General features: G+C 34.7%; 2 protein-coding genes across 2 annotated transcripts in view; one reads left to right on the top strand and one right to left on the bottom strand.

Annotated features, from left to right (window-relative positions):
- LOC142972243 (nitric oxide synthase-like) overlaps positions 1–6,073 on the top strand; it is a 46,894-nt gene extending 40,821 nt beyond the window's left edge. The window contains exons 10-22 of the mRNA XM_076113172.1: positions 121–354; positions 618–722; positions 978–1,057; positions 1,190–1,323; positions 1,618–1,841; positions 2,011–2,259; positions 2,436–2,589; positions 2,881–3,050; positions 3,355–3,565; positions 3,717–3,804; positions 3,926–4,193; positions 4,512–4,703; positions 5,104–6,073. Of these exons, the coding sequence (XP_075969287.1) occupies positions 121–354; positions 618–722; positions 978–1,057; positions 1,190–1,323; positions 1,618–1,841; positions 2,011–2,259; positions 2,436–2,589; positions 2,881–3,050; positions 3,355–3,565; positions 3,717–3,804; positions 3,926–4,193; positions 4,512–4,703; positions 5,104–5,214 (2,220 nt within the window). The 3' untranslated portion in view covers positions 5,215–6,073. The remainder of the gene's footprint in view (positions 1–120; positions 355–617; positions 723–977; positions 1,058–1,189; positions 1,324–1,617; positions 1,842–2,010; positions 2,260–2,435; positions 2,590–2,880; positions 3,051–3,354; positions 3,566–3,716; positions 3,805–3,925; positions 4,194–4,511; positions 4,704–5,103) is intronic.
- A 2-nt stretch (positions 6,074–6,075) lies between these two features.
- Positions 6,076–13,159, bottom strand: LOC142972244 (cilia- and flagella-associated protein 299-like). Its single transcript, XM_076113173.1, has 4 exons — positions 12,876–13,159; positions 10,193–10,370; positions 9,107–9,304; positions 6,076–6,668 (listed from the first exon to the last, which is right to left on the bottom strand). Exons 1-4 carry the CDS (start codon positions 13,043–13,045, stop codon positions 6,498–6,500), a joined length of 717 nt encoding a protein of 238 aa, XP_075969288.1. The 5' UTR covers positions 13,046–13,159; the 3' UTR covers positions 6,076–6,497.
- Between the last annotated feature and the right edge of the window lie 348 nt (positions 13,160–13,507).

Below are 13,507 nucleotides of genomic sequence, written 5' to 3' on the forward strand. Positions count from 1 at the left end.
CACTAAAATTCAGTTTTTAGACCAGCCTCAGTCACCACCTCAGATAACGTTAAAGTTAAGACATAAAAATATAAAAAATACAGACGGAATATTTCACAAAATATTTTTCTAATTACTCAGCCACCAGCCTGGAAGAACTACAAATGGATAAAACCTGACACCGGCACAAGGACTGTTAAAAGAAAGTTTCACTTTAAGCAGATTGCTCGCGCTGTAAGGTTTACCTCCAAACTATTCTCAAGTGCTCTATCTAAACGCGTCAAGGCTACAATTTTGTACGCAAGTGAAACAGGCAAATCTGAACAGTATGCCAAAGACTTAGCGACTATTTTCGGACACGCATTCAACACGCAGGTGAGCTTGTTTATCCTTAATTTGAATATCAGTGAATAGCATAATTTGAAATATGTGCTAGGTAGAACATAATGCTTTGATGGCTAAGTATTTTATTGAATAGATAATGTGGTATATTTTGTATAATAACTTTATTATGTTTCTATGTAATCTACTAATTTCAATTGTAGTTTCAGAGAAAAAGTAAATTTATAATGAGAATTGCCAACAAAATTATTGTCAAGATAATTAGGTTGTGTTTTCATGTAAAATAATTTCGACAGGTACAATGTATGTCAAAATATGACTTCTATTCTATCGAACACGAGACACTACTCCTCATCGTTGCTTCTACTTTCGGAGACGGGGTACCGCCAACGAACGGAACAGTAAGTACAAATCTAGAAATACGACCTTTGATAGTATAATTACAAATCCATTCCCAAAACCAATATCCCATTGTTTCCATTATTGTGGAAGTGTCATGCAAGGGTCTCCTTCCAAATCGAGGGTGGGAGTTTAAACCTGAATCCCACCGCGCTGGCCAAGTGTGGATTCGGGATTTTGCATTTCTTGAAGAATTACTTCTTAAAGAACTGTCAGGCGTGTTTTAACAAATTGATAAAGTTGTCTTTTTTATCTAGGAATTCATGCGACTCTTACTAGAAATGTTGAATGAAGAGAAACAAAACCAGGTCGAAGAAAAATTATCTTTCAGTGCAGGGTGAGTAGCAAAAAAAACATACTCTAACACACTACACTTTACTTAAAATTTTAAAGAAAACTTTAACGATTACTTTTATAGTAGCCCTATTAGTTTATCGATCATATAACTACAAATATTTTAATTCAACAGAAGTACACCGTATAGCAGTTCAACACCAAGGTCTTTGAAAAGAATGACCAGTATTCTGGCTGCCAGCATGGAGTTCAGCCGACAGGCGAGCAAACAGAATCTCCAGAGAGAAATATCTCGAAGTTCCGTAAAAAGTGAGTATATTTGTTTATTTTACGTTACATACTTTATGTATTGCAAATATAAGTAACAAATCAGTGTCTTAGAGTCTTACTGTCTTTAAGAAACATTAAAAGGACGAACAGAAATTTGCTTAAAAATACCACTTTAACCCCAGAAGAAGTATCTTTATTTCTCATTATTCTTTTAAACATCTCTTCATACATGCTCCCTGGTAAAGAGGCTTAAGTTTTCCCTTCAAAAAAAAAAAACAATCTATCGTCTCTTCGTCGTCCTGGATATAAATAAAATTATATTTTTGTTTCAAGGTGGCATGGGTGCAGCTTCCGACCAAATTTCTGCTTTAAGCAACGTACGCTTTGCCGTATTTGGTCTAGGCTCGAGTGCATACCGCAAGTTTGGTCATTTTGCCGTGACCGTTGACAGTATCCTCGACGAACTGGGTGCTGATAGATTAATGCCTGTTGTCCGAGGAGATGAACTGTTTGGCCAAGAGCAAACCTTCAGGAAATGGTCCTTTGATATATTCCAAGTAAGTTGGTAATCACAATAAAAAAATTGTTTTTAAATGTCTTAAATTATAATAGAAACTAAGATTTTATATTATCTAATTGAGGCCAATTTCACCACTCCCGCATAAGTAGCATGGATGGAATAGTTATCTAAGTGTAATAAAAAAATAATCTATTAACGTCTTTCAGACGGCATGCGAAACGTTCTGTTTAGATGAAAACGACATGATGAAAGATGCAGAAAGAGCATTCGATCTGACACCACTCACACCAGAAACTGTTCGATTTGGCAAACCTTTAGCGGATCTGAATATCATCAAAGCTTTAGAAGCCATTAATAGAAAACAACTGTCAACATTCAAAGTGGAAGAAGTGAAGGTGATAGGGAAACATGAACCTACGGATAGTACCACAGTGTTCGTCAATTTGGAATCTCAGGTAAAACACATACTTCCTTACTTATATGCATAATTATACAAAAGTGATACTGTGCATGCATGCCTTCCGGTGAATAGCTTGCTATGTCAAGCTGTTCACCGGAAAAAAGTCGAGTTAAAATTAATTTCATTAAAAAATAAATTAAATTTTGTTTATTCAACTGGTCAAATTTCCAGGAAAATATACATTACGAGCCGGGAGACCACATAGCTGTGATACCATCGAATCCAAAAGACATTGTTGATGCTATACTGAGTCGGTTAACAGATGTTGACGATTATGACAAAAAAGTGCAGGTCCTAGTCCTGAAAGAAAAACTCACACCAACAGGTAAAACAAATAACATTACCAGCTTGCTGTTTCTGATTTTAACATTATTCACTTAAGCTACTATAGAAATAAATTGGTATAATAAATAGCTGACATTTGAGGTGTAATGTCGAAAGAAAGAGTGTGTGAAATCACGCGTCTTGCAACTCTATACAGTCGTCTGCGTACTCCTGTAGACTTTTGAAAACGCGTAATAAAGTGACTATTTAAATTGGGCCAATCTAGCAAGAAAGTCAGAAGCTTATAATATAAAATGTAAAATAAAAACACACTGCTGTTTTTTTGTTTCAGGTATTGTCAAATCATGGGGCAGTCACGATGACTTGCCACCAGCATCGGCCCGTGACATCTTCACAAGGTTTGTGGATATCACGACCCCGCCTAAAACGCCAGTCTTGAAGTACCTCGCCAGTGCGTGCACCGATGAGAAAGAAGCGGCACAAATGAGAGACTTGGTCGCGGTAAAAAAATTTAATATGAACATTAGAATACATACTATAACAACGAGCCCACTACCCTAAGCACTAAAATAAACGAACAGCACTTAGAGATCACAATATCTGTATGACAATATTTTTCAAATTTCTACTCCCATATGCACAAAGATTGGTGCGTATGATCTCTTGATAAATTACGTTCTACAACGAACTGTTAGTTGTGTCTGAAGTTTTACTCCATGGGCAGAAAAAAAAGTGATTTTTGACTATCGATAACCTAACTTTGCATTATCATTGTTTTAAATCAATTCCTTAATATATATTTCAGGACTCAAACAAAATCGACGACTGGAACTACTTCCACCACCCACATTTGGCTGAAGTGCTCGCGCAGTTTCCATCTTGTCGACCTATGGGAGCGGTGCTTGCCGCTCTTCTGCCTCCGTTACAACCGAGACGATACTCCATATCCTCATCACCTGCTGTTCATGATAAAAATATTCATCTGACTGTCGCTGTGGTGGTGTTTAGGACTCAGAGTAAGTTATGTTTACAGTCTTTTTAGAAACGTTTTTTGACATTGTTTCTTTATATGCTGATTAAGAAAATTTGTCATTAAGCTAAACGCGTTTCTATTAGGGTATTCAGTATGGTTATTTTTGAGTTTATATCTTATCCTATTTTTTTTAGATGGCAATGGTCCACGGCGATACGGTGTATGTTCAACGTATTTACAAAACCTGACACACGGTGAAGAAGTTTTAGCGTTCATCAAAAAGTAAGAATAACTTTTAACCATTTTCACTATTAATATTCAAGCAGTTATTAAAGTCTTTTGTGTTAATAACACATTATTTTTCTTATAATAATATTATGGTAATAATATCGTCAATTTACAGGGCACCCACATTCCATCTACCAAAACAAATCACAGCTCCAATCATAATGGTTGGTCCCGGAACAGGCATAGCTCCATTCAGAGGTTTCTGGCACCACAGAAGACACCAAATACAGCACTCCGAAGTAAAGCCTGGTCAAGTGTCGCTGTACTTCGGATGTAAATACAAGGAAATGGACTTGTATAAAGAAGAGAAAGAACTGATGGTGAAAGAAGGAGTCATTAATAATGCAAGACTTGCTATTTCTAGAGAAGCTGGAGTTGAAAAAGTGAGTAATGAAAAAATAAAATGAATAATATAATACGTACCTACATCATTTTCTTTTTGATGTACGTATTGTACGATAAGACTTGCTTCAATATACACATATTCGGTTCGGCATTATTCGGTTTAGTTGGGCGGTAAAGCCAAATATCTGTAGATGAATGTTCCGGAAAAAATACTGCGCTTGAATTTTAGAACCGAATTTTGATAATCGGACCCGAAAGAACTACCCGATCGGCACAAGGCAAACAAGAGCAGTAATTGCGAACGAATCGGTTTATTACGATAATAATAGTTATTTTAATTTTATTGTGTTTTACAGAAATACGTCCAAGCATTCCTAGACGAAGACGGTGCAGACATATCACGAATGATCACACAAGAGAAAGGTCACTTCTACGTGTGCGGAGACATCAAAATGGCGGAGGACGTACAACAGAAACTAAAAGAAATTATTATAAAACACGAAGAGATGACGGAGGAAGAAGCCGACGACTTTGTCATCTCAATGATGGTAAGCTTTGTTAGAATTCATTCAGTGAGTGCATTGTGAGGTTTGAAAGAAGTGAAAATTGAGATGATAGAAAAATATCCGACTAGGTTTTAGAAAATGTACGCCCGGTTTGGTGACCTCCAGATAAATATTGTTAGTTTATCATTTGGAATTTCGCTTTTACTATATTTATAAGATAGTCTTTGTCTTATGTTAATCCATAAGCATAAGCATGCACATATTGAGGGAACCATTTCACGAAATATTGGGTTTTATAAATTTAGACTCACAAAATTTTTAAAATAAAGCTTATTTCGTAACTTTAATAACAAAAAATCTTTTATTATTTTAAACAAATCGTTGATTCTAAGTAAGGCTTTTAAGTAAGACATAAGAATTAACATTGCACTTCACATTTCAGAATGAAAACCGATACCACCAAGACATCTACGGCATCACGTTCCGTACAGCTGAGGTCAACAGCGCATCGAGAGAAACAGCCAAAAGGACCAGATGCGAATCAATTCGTTGACAAACAACTTCATGATAATATTATTTTTATTTTTAACTTCCACATCACTGAATAAAGATTTGTTTTTAAGATTATATTTTTTATGTATATTTACTCTCATAGTTTTTATAAAACTGTTTGTTTTTTATGTTTTTTCTTAAGTTCCGCGAATTACTTTAGAATGTATTACTTTTGAAAACCGTCATAATAATTGTTTTAGTCAAACCATTACACGGTTCAATCCTCAACTTAAATAGTTTAGTAAACTTCAATTTCAAAAAAATATAGAAATATACTGCTGCTTTAAAAATAAGTGTTTTCGTAGAAATTCGCAAAATATTGCAATTTATAAAAAAAAATGTTTACTGTTTTTTGCTTGTTTGCGAATATTTAGGCAGTAGATAAATATGTTAAGATTATTTATAAGTCTGAAAGTATAATAAGTTTACTGAACAGTTCTGTTTCAATACACAATTTTCACAATTCACTCATTATTTAGTTATTTTTTGTTACAAAATAAAAACCAGAATAAGGTCCCTCAACCATAATAGACGAATCTTAATGTCGTCAAAAATGTAGGACTCACCAAGTCCTAATGTTCTTCGAAAAGTAACCTATAAACCTCCAAATACCAAATGAAGTGATGACATACTTAGGTACATTGTAAGGTCATAATCATTATATTTTTAAGTTTCCTCGCTGACTGTTGTATTCATTTATATTTAAGACTAGTTTAACTCGAATAATAATTATAAGACTCGAATATTATGTCCGGAAGTGTACCAAGTTTCCTAAAAAAAACAAACGTCTCCGTGAAAGCAATGACCTAAAAATTAATTTTGTTTAGTTATCAATAATGAACAATAAAGACAAAAATAGATTTGCATTTTTTATTTTATCAATATACAAAAATCTTAAATGATTTATAGAAATTAGTAATTCTTATACAAAATAGGAAATAACAATATTTAATTTAAATGATCTATCCTCCATAATTGCTCTACATTGCATTACGATCATATCTCAAATCGAAACCCTGCAATAGCTCAAAGGCATAACCTAAATACGCTGTAGATTTTTACCGCTGATTATACTTGAGGACATAATTAATTGACCCATACCTCGATTTTCTACAGTCAGGACTATCGAGCATCGAGAGTTTGACATTTACAATGTAGTTAAATATCCGTTCCCACGGCACCCACTAGAGGCGCTGATCAGATTTTCATACAACATTTCTCGATTGCTAACCAGTTGTCGATAGTCGATAGTGATAGAAAATAGCGTTACAGTTTCAATATTCCTTAACTCCTTCTTCTGACCACATGATCGTATATTTCAATTTGAGTGTACTTTGGTGAGTAAATCCTCTGTTTCGTGGTGTTCTGCCCCGGTTCTTGCGAAGGGTCCGGGCAGATGATCTTGTGGTCGTGGCGATTTTGAAATATTAGCCCTCTGTCTGGGTCCATTACCGGCTGGAAGAAACAGCGTGTCTTAGAAAACACTCATTACTCAGAAAATATATAAGTTTTTTTTTGTGTGTGTGTAATTTTTCAAACAGTTACACTAACTCCAAGACCATGTACCTAGTAAGTACTTGCTAAGAATACGCTTTATTTTTGAGCTATCATTCAAAATGTATGTATAAACACGACGAGGTAACAAATGATTTTCCAAAATAATGGTTAAAAATACTGTTAAAGTTCTCTAAAAAAACTACTGGTCACAAACTTTTCTATTGTTCTTTATCTCTCGTAAAATCAAAAAGAAAAAACAAATCATCCGCTTCACTAACTTTAACACTGATATTGGAATCGCAGATAAAGTGCGAATAAACTTTGACGTTTACAGTTTTATTATTAAGTCCGATAAGGCACGTACCGTCAATAAGCTCTTAAAGTCACGTTAAAATTGACGGACCGAGTTCGCAATTGTGTCGGTTCTTCAATTTATGTGCCTTAAAAGTTGCGACGTTTTATCGAAATATTGACTACAACTTTAAAAGGTACTACTTAAGTATGTCTTGAAAGGTTACGACGAAGAATATGGTACTTTCGTTACAATATCCGATTTTTCAAATGTGCAAGCTTTAGCACCATTTGATAAAAAAGATAAATTAATAGATCATAAGACATACCTACTCGCCGTATTTCTGAAACTATATTTGCAAAGTAATTTTAAAGTCTAAATCAAGCACATACATAAATGCATCTTTTATGTATTTTATTTTGTGAACAACGATAAAAAAAACAACCTTAAACAATTTAACTTCATAATGAGTAAAAAAGAGACTTCATAAGAGTTTAACGATAGTGGTTCAAGTTCCTATTGAATAAAGCTTGTTCTTTTATTTTTCCGCTGACACCACTGACAAATAAAAATATAACCATTTCGGCTTCGTAAAAAGTTGATTAGTTTATTATATATACACATAATAGTAGCACAAGTCCATCTGTTATAATTTATTCTAATAGATCTTTCAAATACCTGCTATGCAGCGTGCTATAGTATTTCTGTATCCCTACATATTCACAAATCACAGAATTAAATATTAGGGCGGGGAAAAAGTCTTTTCGCATTATGGTATGTATAAACTTGTAAAACAATCTCTTTGGCTTCAAGAATCACAAATGAGTACACGGTTCATTAGGTTTCTATTAGTGAGCTTGTGAGGTACCCAAATATCGAGCTTTTTTATGTAGAGAAAAGATTTTATTACAAGATCATACATACTATAATGCGAAAAGACTTTTTCCCCGACCTAATAATAAATGCTTAAGGTCCCGAAAGTACTTACTAGTCCCCAAATATAAGCTTTGAGTTGCGAAACATGCGCTATAAGTTCTTTGCAAGTTTGTCTGTTGACGTAAGCAAACAGCTACTGCTATCGATATCAACCCGCATGCACGCCAAGGTTCTCGTATCTGATGTAATGTGTGAAATGTACACAATATTATACTGATTAGTACACTTACAAGTACAAGTTTATTAATATTCGATGATGTGTCAAAGCTGATCAGCGAAATCAATGTAGGATAATGTAAATATTATCCTTCTTAGCTTAGATAACAACAACCCAAGAACCGTATAAAAATATCCACTATACATCTATCGGTACCACATTTCAAAATTACTTAAAGAAAAATCATATACGATGATGAGAAATTCGTTCGTCAGTTATAAAAAATCAAGCAAGAGTCATGCGTCAGGAGTATTTTGCCGGAAACATAGTTTTTAAATTGTAAGAAAGAAAAAGCCAGCGATTTAGAAAACGGCACTAGATTACCACAAGCTTCCCTTATAATATTCAGTACTAAAGAGCGCCTATGTGAGCATGTGTAAAGGCAAAGTGAAGCCTTATCTAATCTACAAGGTGTAATCTACATTGATTCGCTTAGTGCGCCTAACATTATAGTTCAGTAATGCTCATAAAATCTGGGAGCACTATGAAAAGAATCTTGTAAAGCCATTTTGTTGTATAGAATTATGTTCATAAACGTTACTAGTGAAAGGATTATGGATTTACATAAAAACCCACATTAGATTTGCTTAGTCATACATGATTCCAACTCTAAAGTGCTCAAACCTTAGTCAGTAAAATCAACATGGTACCTAACCAAACGTGGTTGTCGAATGGTCTCTATAACGATCTACTCCAATATGTTCAGCTGGTTGAATAGTTGAACATATTGGAGTAGATCCTTAACAACAAAAACTTAAGCACGATTTATATTTTTTGTGCTGCAATCTGCAGATAAGCTCGCAAAAATACAAAATTTTACATTGTCTGAAAACTCCTTGAGCAGTCTCAACCGATGATCCAGTTATTGTTCAAAACCACCAAAGTAGACCAAAAATTACCCACATCCAAGTGGAATCCAAAAAAAGCAGTCAGAAAAATAAAAATATATACCTTATAATTCCTGCTAATGTTACTCCTCACAGTGCCATGTCGCCAGTGATAATACCCGAGGTCATTGTCCCTCGGCCACAGCTGTTGTTTGCCTCTGAAGAACGGCAGCCAGTTCTCGGTGAGAAGACGGTGAGCGTAGTCGATGTAGCCTGATATCTCGAAGCCACCCTTCGTGAAGTGGCGGATGAAGATTATAGACTGAAAAAAAGGAAGACGGATATGATACTTTCTACTTTTCATGTTTGTTATAATATTGAAATAATATTGAAAATATGCCAAAATAATTTGCCAATATTAGTTATAATGAGTCCAATGCGTGTCATGATTCATTATTTCATAAGAACTCCTGCAAAAACTTTCTTAAGCTCACAATGAACAACTTTTTTTAAACTCCAAGAAAGAAGGAACTTAAGTAAAAAATGGTACGAAATAAAGAATTCACACCCAAATTCAAAGACTATCAACACAACTTCAAATAAATAAATATTTCTGTCATTCTACTAAAGCCGGAATATCTAAATCGCCTAAATAGAATTATAAATTTCGCTTTCGTCGAACAGTTCCCACTCTAAAAATTGAATCTATTTCCCGCTAAACGTCCTCTACGCTCAATGCTCTCCCCACTTCAGTGTGAAGTAGGTTGCACCGCGGGGCTAAGGCTCTCATTATTTGCACTAACTTTCATATTCAAGTGCCCAGCAGGTTATATAGAAACTTTTCACACGTTTTCTGAGAATAATGTTTGCAGAAATAATATTAGTATTACTTAGATTACATTCTGTAACTAAGTCAATACAAATTAACAATTGTAAATTCCAGATGTTGAATTTTATGTTATCTTTAAAGAATTTCCTTTAGTCAGTAGACCTAGGTTAAGTAATTATTTTTTAAATACATTCAAGTTTTCCTACATACAGAATTTATTTTGTATTCAGATTCAATACTAAACACCATAATATAATGGTAGCAGCATATCAGTAGCACATGAAATTGTCATAAAATACTTGTTTTACTCCATTTTCGAGTTGCCAAAGCAATGTCTGACTAATCCCTTTAAAACGCTAACAAAAGAAAACCTATTCTTACTTGTAGTATCCCAACTCTATTAGCCCTCTCCCTGACAGCCAGTTCTCTATTGAAGTTGTCATCTAGATCAGCTCCCTCACTGACCAGCACGTAAGGCTTAGTCTTAGGGTACACGATGTCCTGGATCACAGCGCGACGGGTATAAAACTCCTTCTCACTTAAAGTGTCGCCATTTGCTCTGAAACCAAGCATTCACCATGGAGATTTTGCGTTATGTATTATTGTTGATAATAAAATACATATTCAAGTTTTATACTTATATACTATTTTATACTTATTTAAGTAATAAAAAAATCCCGTGGGAAAAAAACCGAATTTTTATATTTCGCCACGTTATTTTCAGTTCAATGTTGGGTTATTCCACTTAACTCCAAAAAAATGTTCCACTTTAACTCCAAAACAGTTTTAATAAATATTTTATTTAAATATAATTCATTCCACTTTAACTCCAAGAAATCAGCAGAAGTAGAGTCAGCAGCTTAAAAAATTTAGCCATACGGACGACATGGATGCAGAGGGAGCAGTTCGAGTCGCTGTACTACGCGCAGGTGGGGCGCGCGAGGGCATTCCTCGCCACCGTGCGTTCTTCCTTCTTCTTGGGGGGTGAAGGCTGATTGCAACAGCGCCTCCACACTTTGATGGTCAGGCCCTGAATAATTATAATGTTGAACATCCAATCTTATTACGTAGCAAACATCACTTGACTAAAATTATAAGAACATCGAAGTGAACAGCGCGTGTACTCCGACAACGGCGCCACTTTTGTGCGAGCGTTTAACGAGCTTTTACGCTTCTTACAGGCTTCTTACAAGAGTCTAGAATCAGACATAGCCAACAAAGGCATAGAGTTTAAATTCATTCCAGGGTACTCTCCGCATTTTGATGGCATTTGGGAGGCCGCTGTCAAATGCACGAAGCATCTTTTGCGTCGAGTCATGGCCCTTACTCATTTGACAACATGCCTGATCCAGATAGAGGCTATTGTAAATTCCAGACCTTCAACGGCTCTATTCACAGCACCTTCAGATCTTTCTTATCTTTCCCTTTCCCATTTTTTCCTCGGGCGAGCTCTCACATCAGTTCCTTGTCCTCTTATAAGTGACAGCAATATTCATCGGAGTATTCTTCTTGAAGTCACTATGGGCCTTCAACTGACGTAACATCCGAGGCGTACGCACTCGTTCTCGCGCCGTTGCCAGGACAACCAAGAAAAAACACATCTGTCGTCTTATATATTAAAAATTACATAATTACATATCATATTTTATTATTTCAGCTTAATCCTGCCGTCCTTGACTTTCAATCTTTTCACCAGGATAGCACTTTTGATCCTACGGTGTTCGTTTTTGAGGACGATGAACTGACTAACCTAATTATAATAACTTAAATCAAAATTACTGTTTTGTGAATATGGGCTTACACCAAAATATCGTCAAGATATAATTTTTGCTGCTGACTCTACAAAAACTCTTTTGGAGTTAAGTGGAATTGATGTAGGGAAATATTTCTAGCTGTAAATTAATTTCTGTTATTGCTTTGGAGTCAAAGTGGAAATAATGTATGGGATGTTAAAGTTTAGACAACAATGGATTTGGAGTTAAGTGGCATAACCCTCAATGTTGTCATTCGATTCCAATAGCAAAAAAGTATTAAAATTATACTAATACAATCACAAGTTCGATCAATCCAAAAAGGACTAAGTAGCTACGATGCAAAAAAGTCCTGACTACTATCATTAATGTTTTTACAGCCTTCAGAAGATAATTATGAAATCTAAGATTAATTTTAGTCAATTTAGCACACAAAACCTACTAATCTACGTCTGTCATAGACATATTACACAGTACTTAACAATAGTACGATAATTTCGTTTGATATGTTACATCTCATTTTATAGAGATAGTAATTATTGTTATATTTTGTACGAAAGCGGCTGCCTACAAAATCGAAGCAAAGAATAGAGCCTACTGAGGCAGTTACATAAGTATTTTTATTCCATAGCCTGGTTGTGTGTTCCACTGCTGGGTAAAGGCCTCCCCATAACCGTCTAAATCATCCGACCGGTGCACCAGTGGCAAGATTCTACCAGCCATTCTTAAATGCGTCCAGACCATCTCGCCTTCTTCGTTCGTTCAACAGTATATACTGAACTTAAAACTTGTAGGGACCAAAACAAAATTAATTATTTATTTACTTCGTGACATCTTTCCCTTCAGAGATTAGACGTTAAATAATGCATTATCAAAGTGTTTTCTAATAAAACTCTGGTTGCAGTATAAATCACTGTGACTGACACTGTCTGCTGGTCCTCAAGGGAAATTTGTGATGTCTTATCTCATATGTAAATGTTTTATATAGAAATTTTAAACTTTAATATCATTTGAATATTTAGACGAAGATGACATGATTAAATAATAAAAATATTGATGAGTTTGAAAAGAACTTGTACAATCGCACGTTACTTTTTCATTATTCATCAAAAGCAACAAACCTTAAAACTATTTCTTAGAAAAGAACGGGAAGATTATTTATCTAAAATATGATAGGCAAAGAGCTTACAGATTTTATACGAAATCTGGTTATATTTTATATGTTCGCTAATCAGCTGGCGGCCGGCCCTAATAAATAAACGTGAACCTTAAAACGTGATGGTGTTCGTTGTCCTAAAAAAAGAGTTGCATACCTGTATCCAAAAGCAGCGATAGTCCTGGCAGAGGTGATACTTCTCAAATTTCTTAGATCAGCGATTTCAATAAGAGAGTCCAGATAGTCCTCCCACGTATCAAACGGGAGCAGCTTCCTATCTGCCTCCACACTCGCGGGATATTCGTTCTTCTTCTCTGCCATCGCCATGATTGATAAAATATACTAAAAAAACTTATTTCAAAAAAATATTATTAAAATTTCATGACCAAAAATCTGAATGATTTGACAGCTAAAACGATTTTGTAATGCCAATGGAATGTTAAAAAAGGTTGTGGTTCAGGAAGTTTATAAACAAAAGCACCTTGTAGTTTTTATGCAATATAAAGTTATTTATATTTACCCAAGCGTTGTACAATAGTGATTCAGGCAATGGCACTGTTTCCATTAACAAAAATCTTTGAACTTACCATATTCTCAGACCTTGAAAAATATAGTTAAACGACTTCATAGAGGTACCAAATTTAAAATCTTATACACTATGAAATAACAATAAAAGCAAGAACTCCAAAATATTAATTGATTTTATATTTTTTTATTTTAAACTTATAAACTTAAGCTCCGCATGATACATAATACCACAATGAAAATTTATTAATCAAAACATGCCCA

The sequence above is a fragment of the Anticarsia gemmatalis genome, chromosome 4, assembly GCF_050436995.1.
Source record: "Anticarsia gemmatalis isolate Benzon Research Colony breed Stoneville strain chromosome 4, ilAntGemm2 primary, whole genome shotgun sequence".
Classification (NCBI taxonomy): domain Eukaryota; kingdom Metazoa; phylum Arthropoda; class Insecta; order Lepidoptera; family Erebidae; genus Anticarsia; species Anticarsia gemmatalis.

Coding starts and splice junctions, on each gene's coding strand:
- LOC142972244 (XM_076113173.1), bottom strand. CDS start 13,045: ATGGCGATGGCAGAGAAGAAGAACGAATATCCCGCGAGTGTGGAGGCA. Junction 9,305..10,192: donor ATAGAGTTGGGATACTACAA/GTAAGAATAGGT, acceptor CCTTTTTTTCAG/TCTATAATCTTCATCCGCCA. Junction 6,669..9,106: donor ACATTAGCAGGAATTATAAG/GTATATATTTTT, acceptor TGTTTCTTCCAG/CCGGTAATGGACCCAGACAG.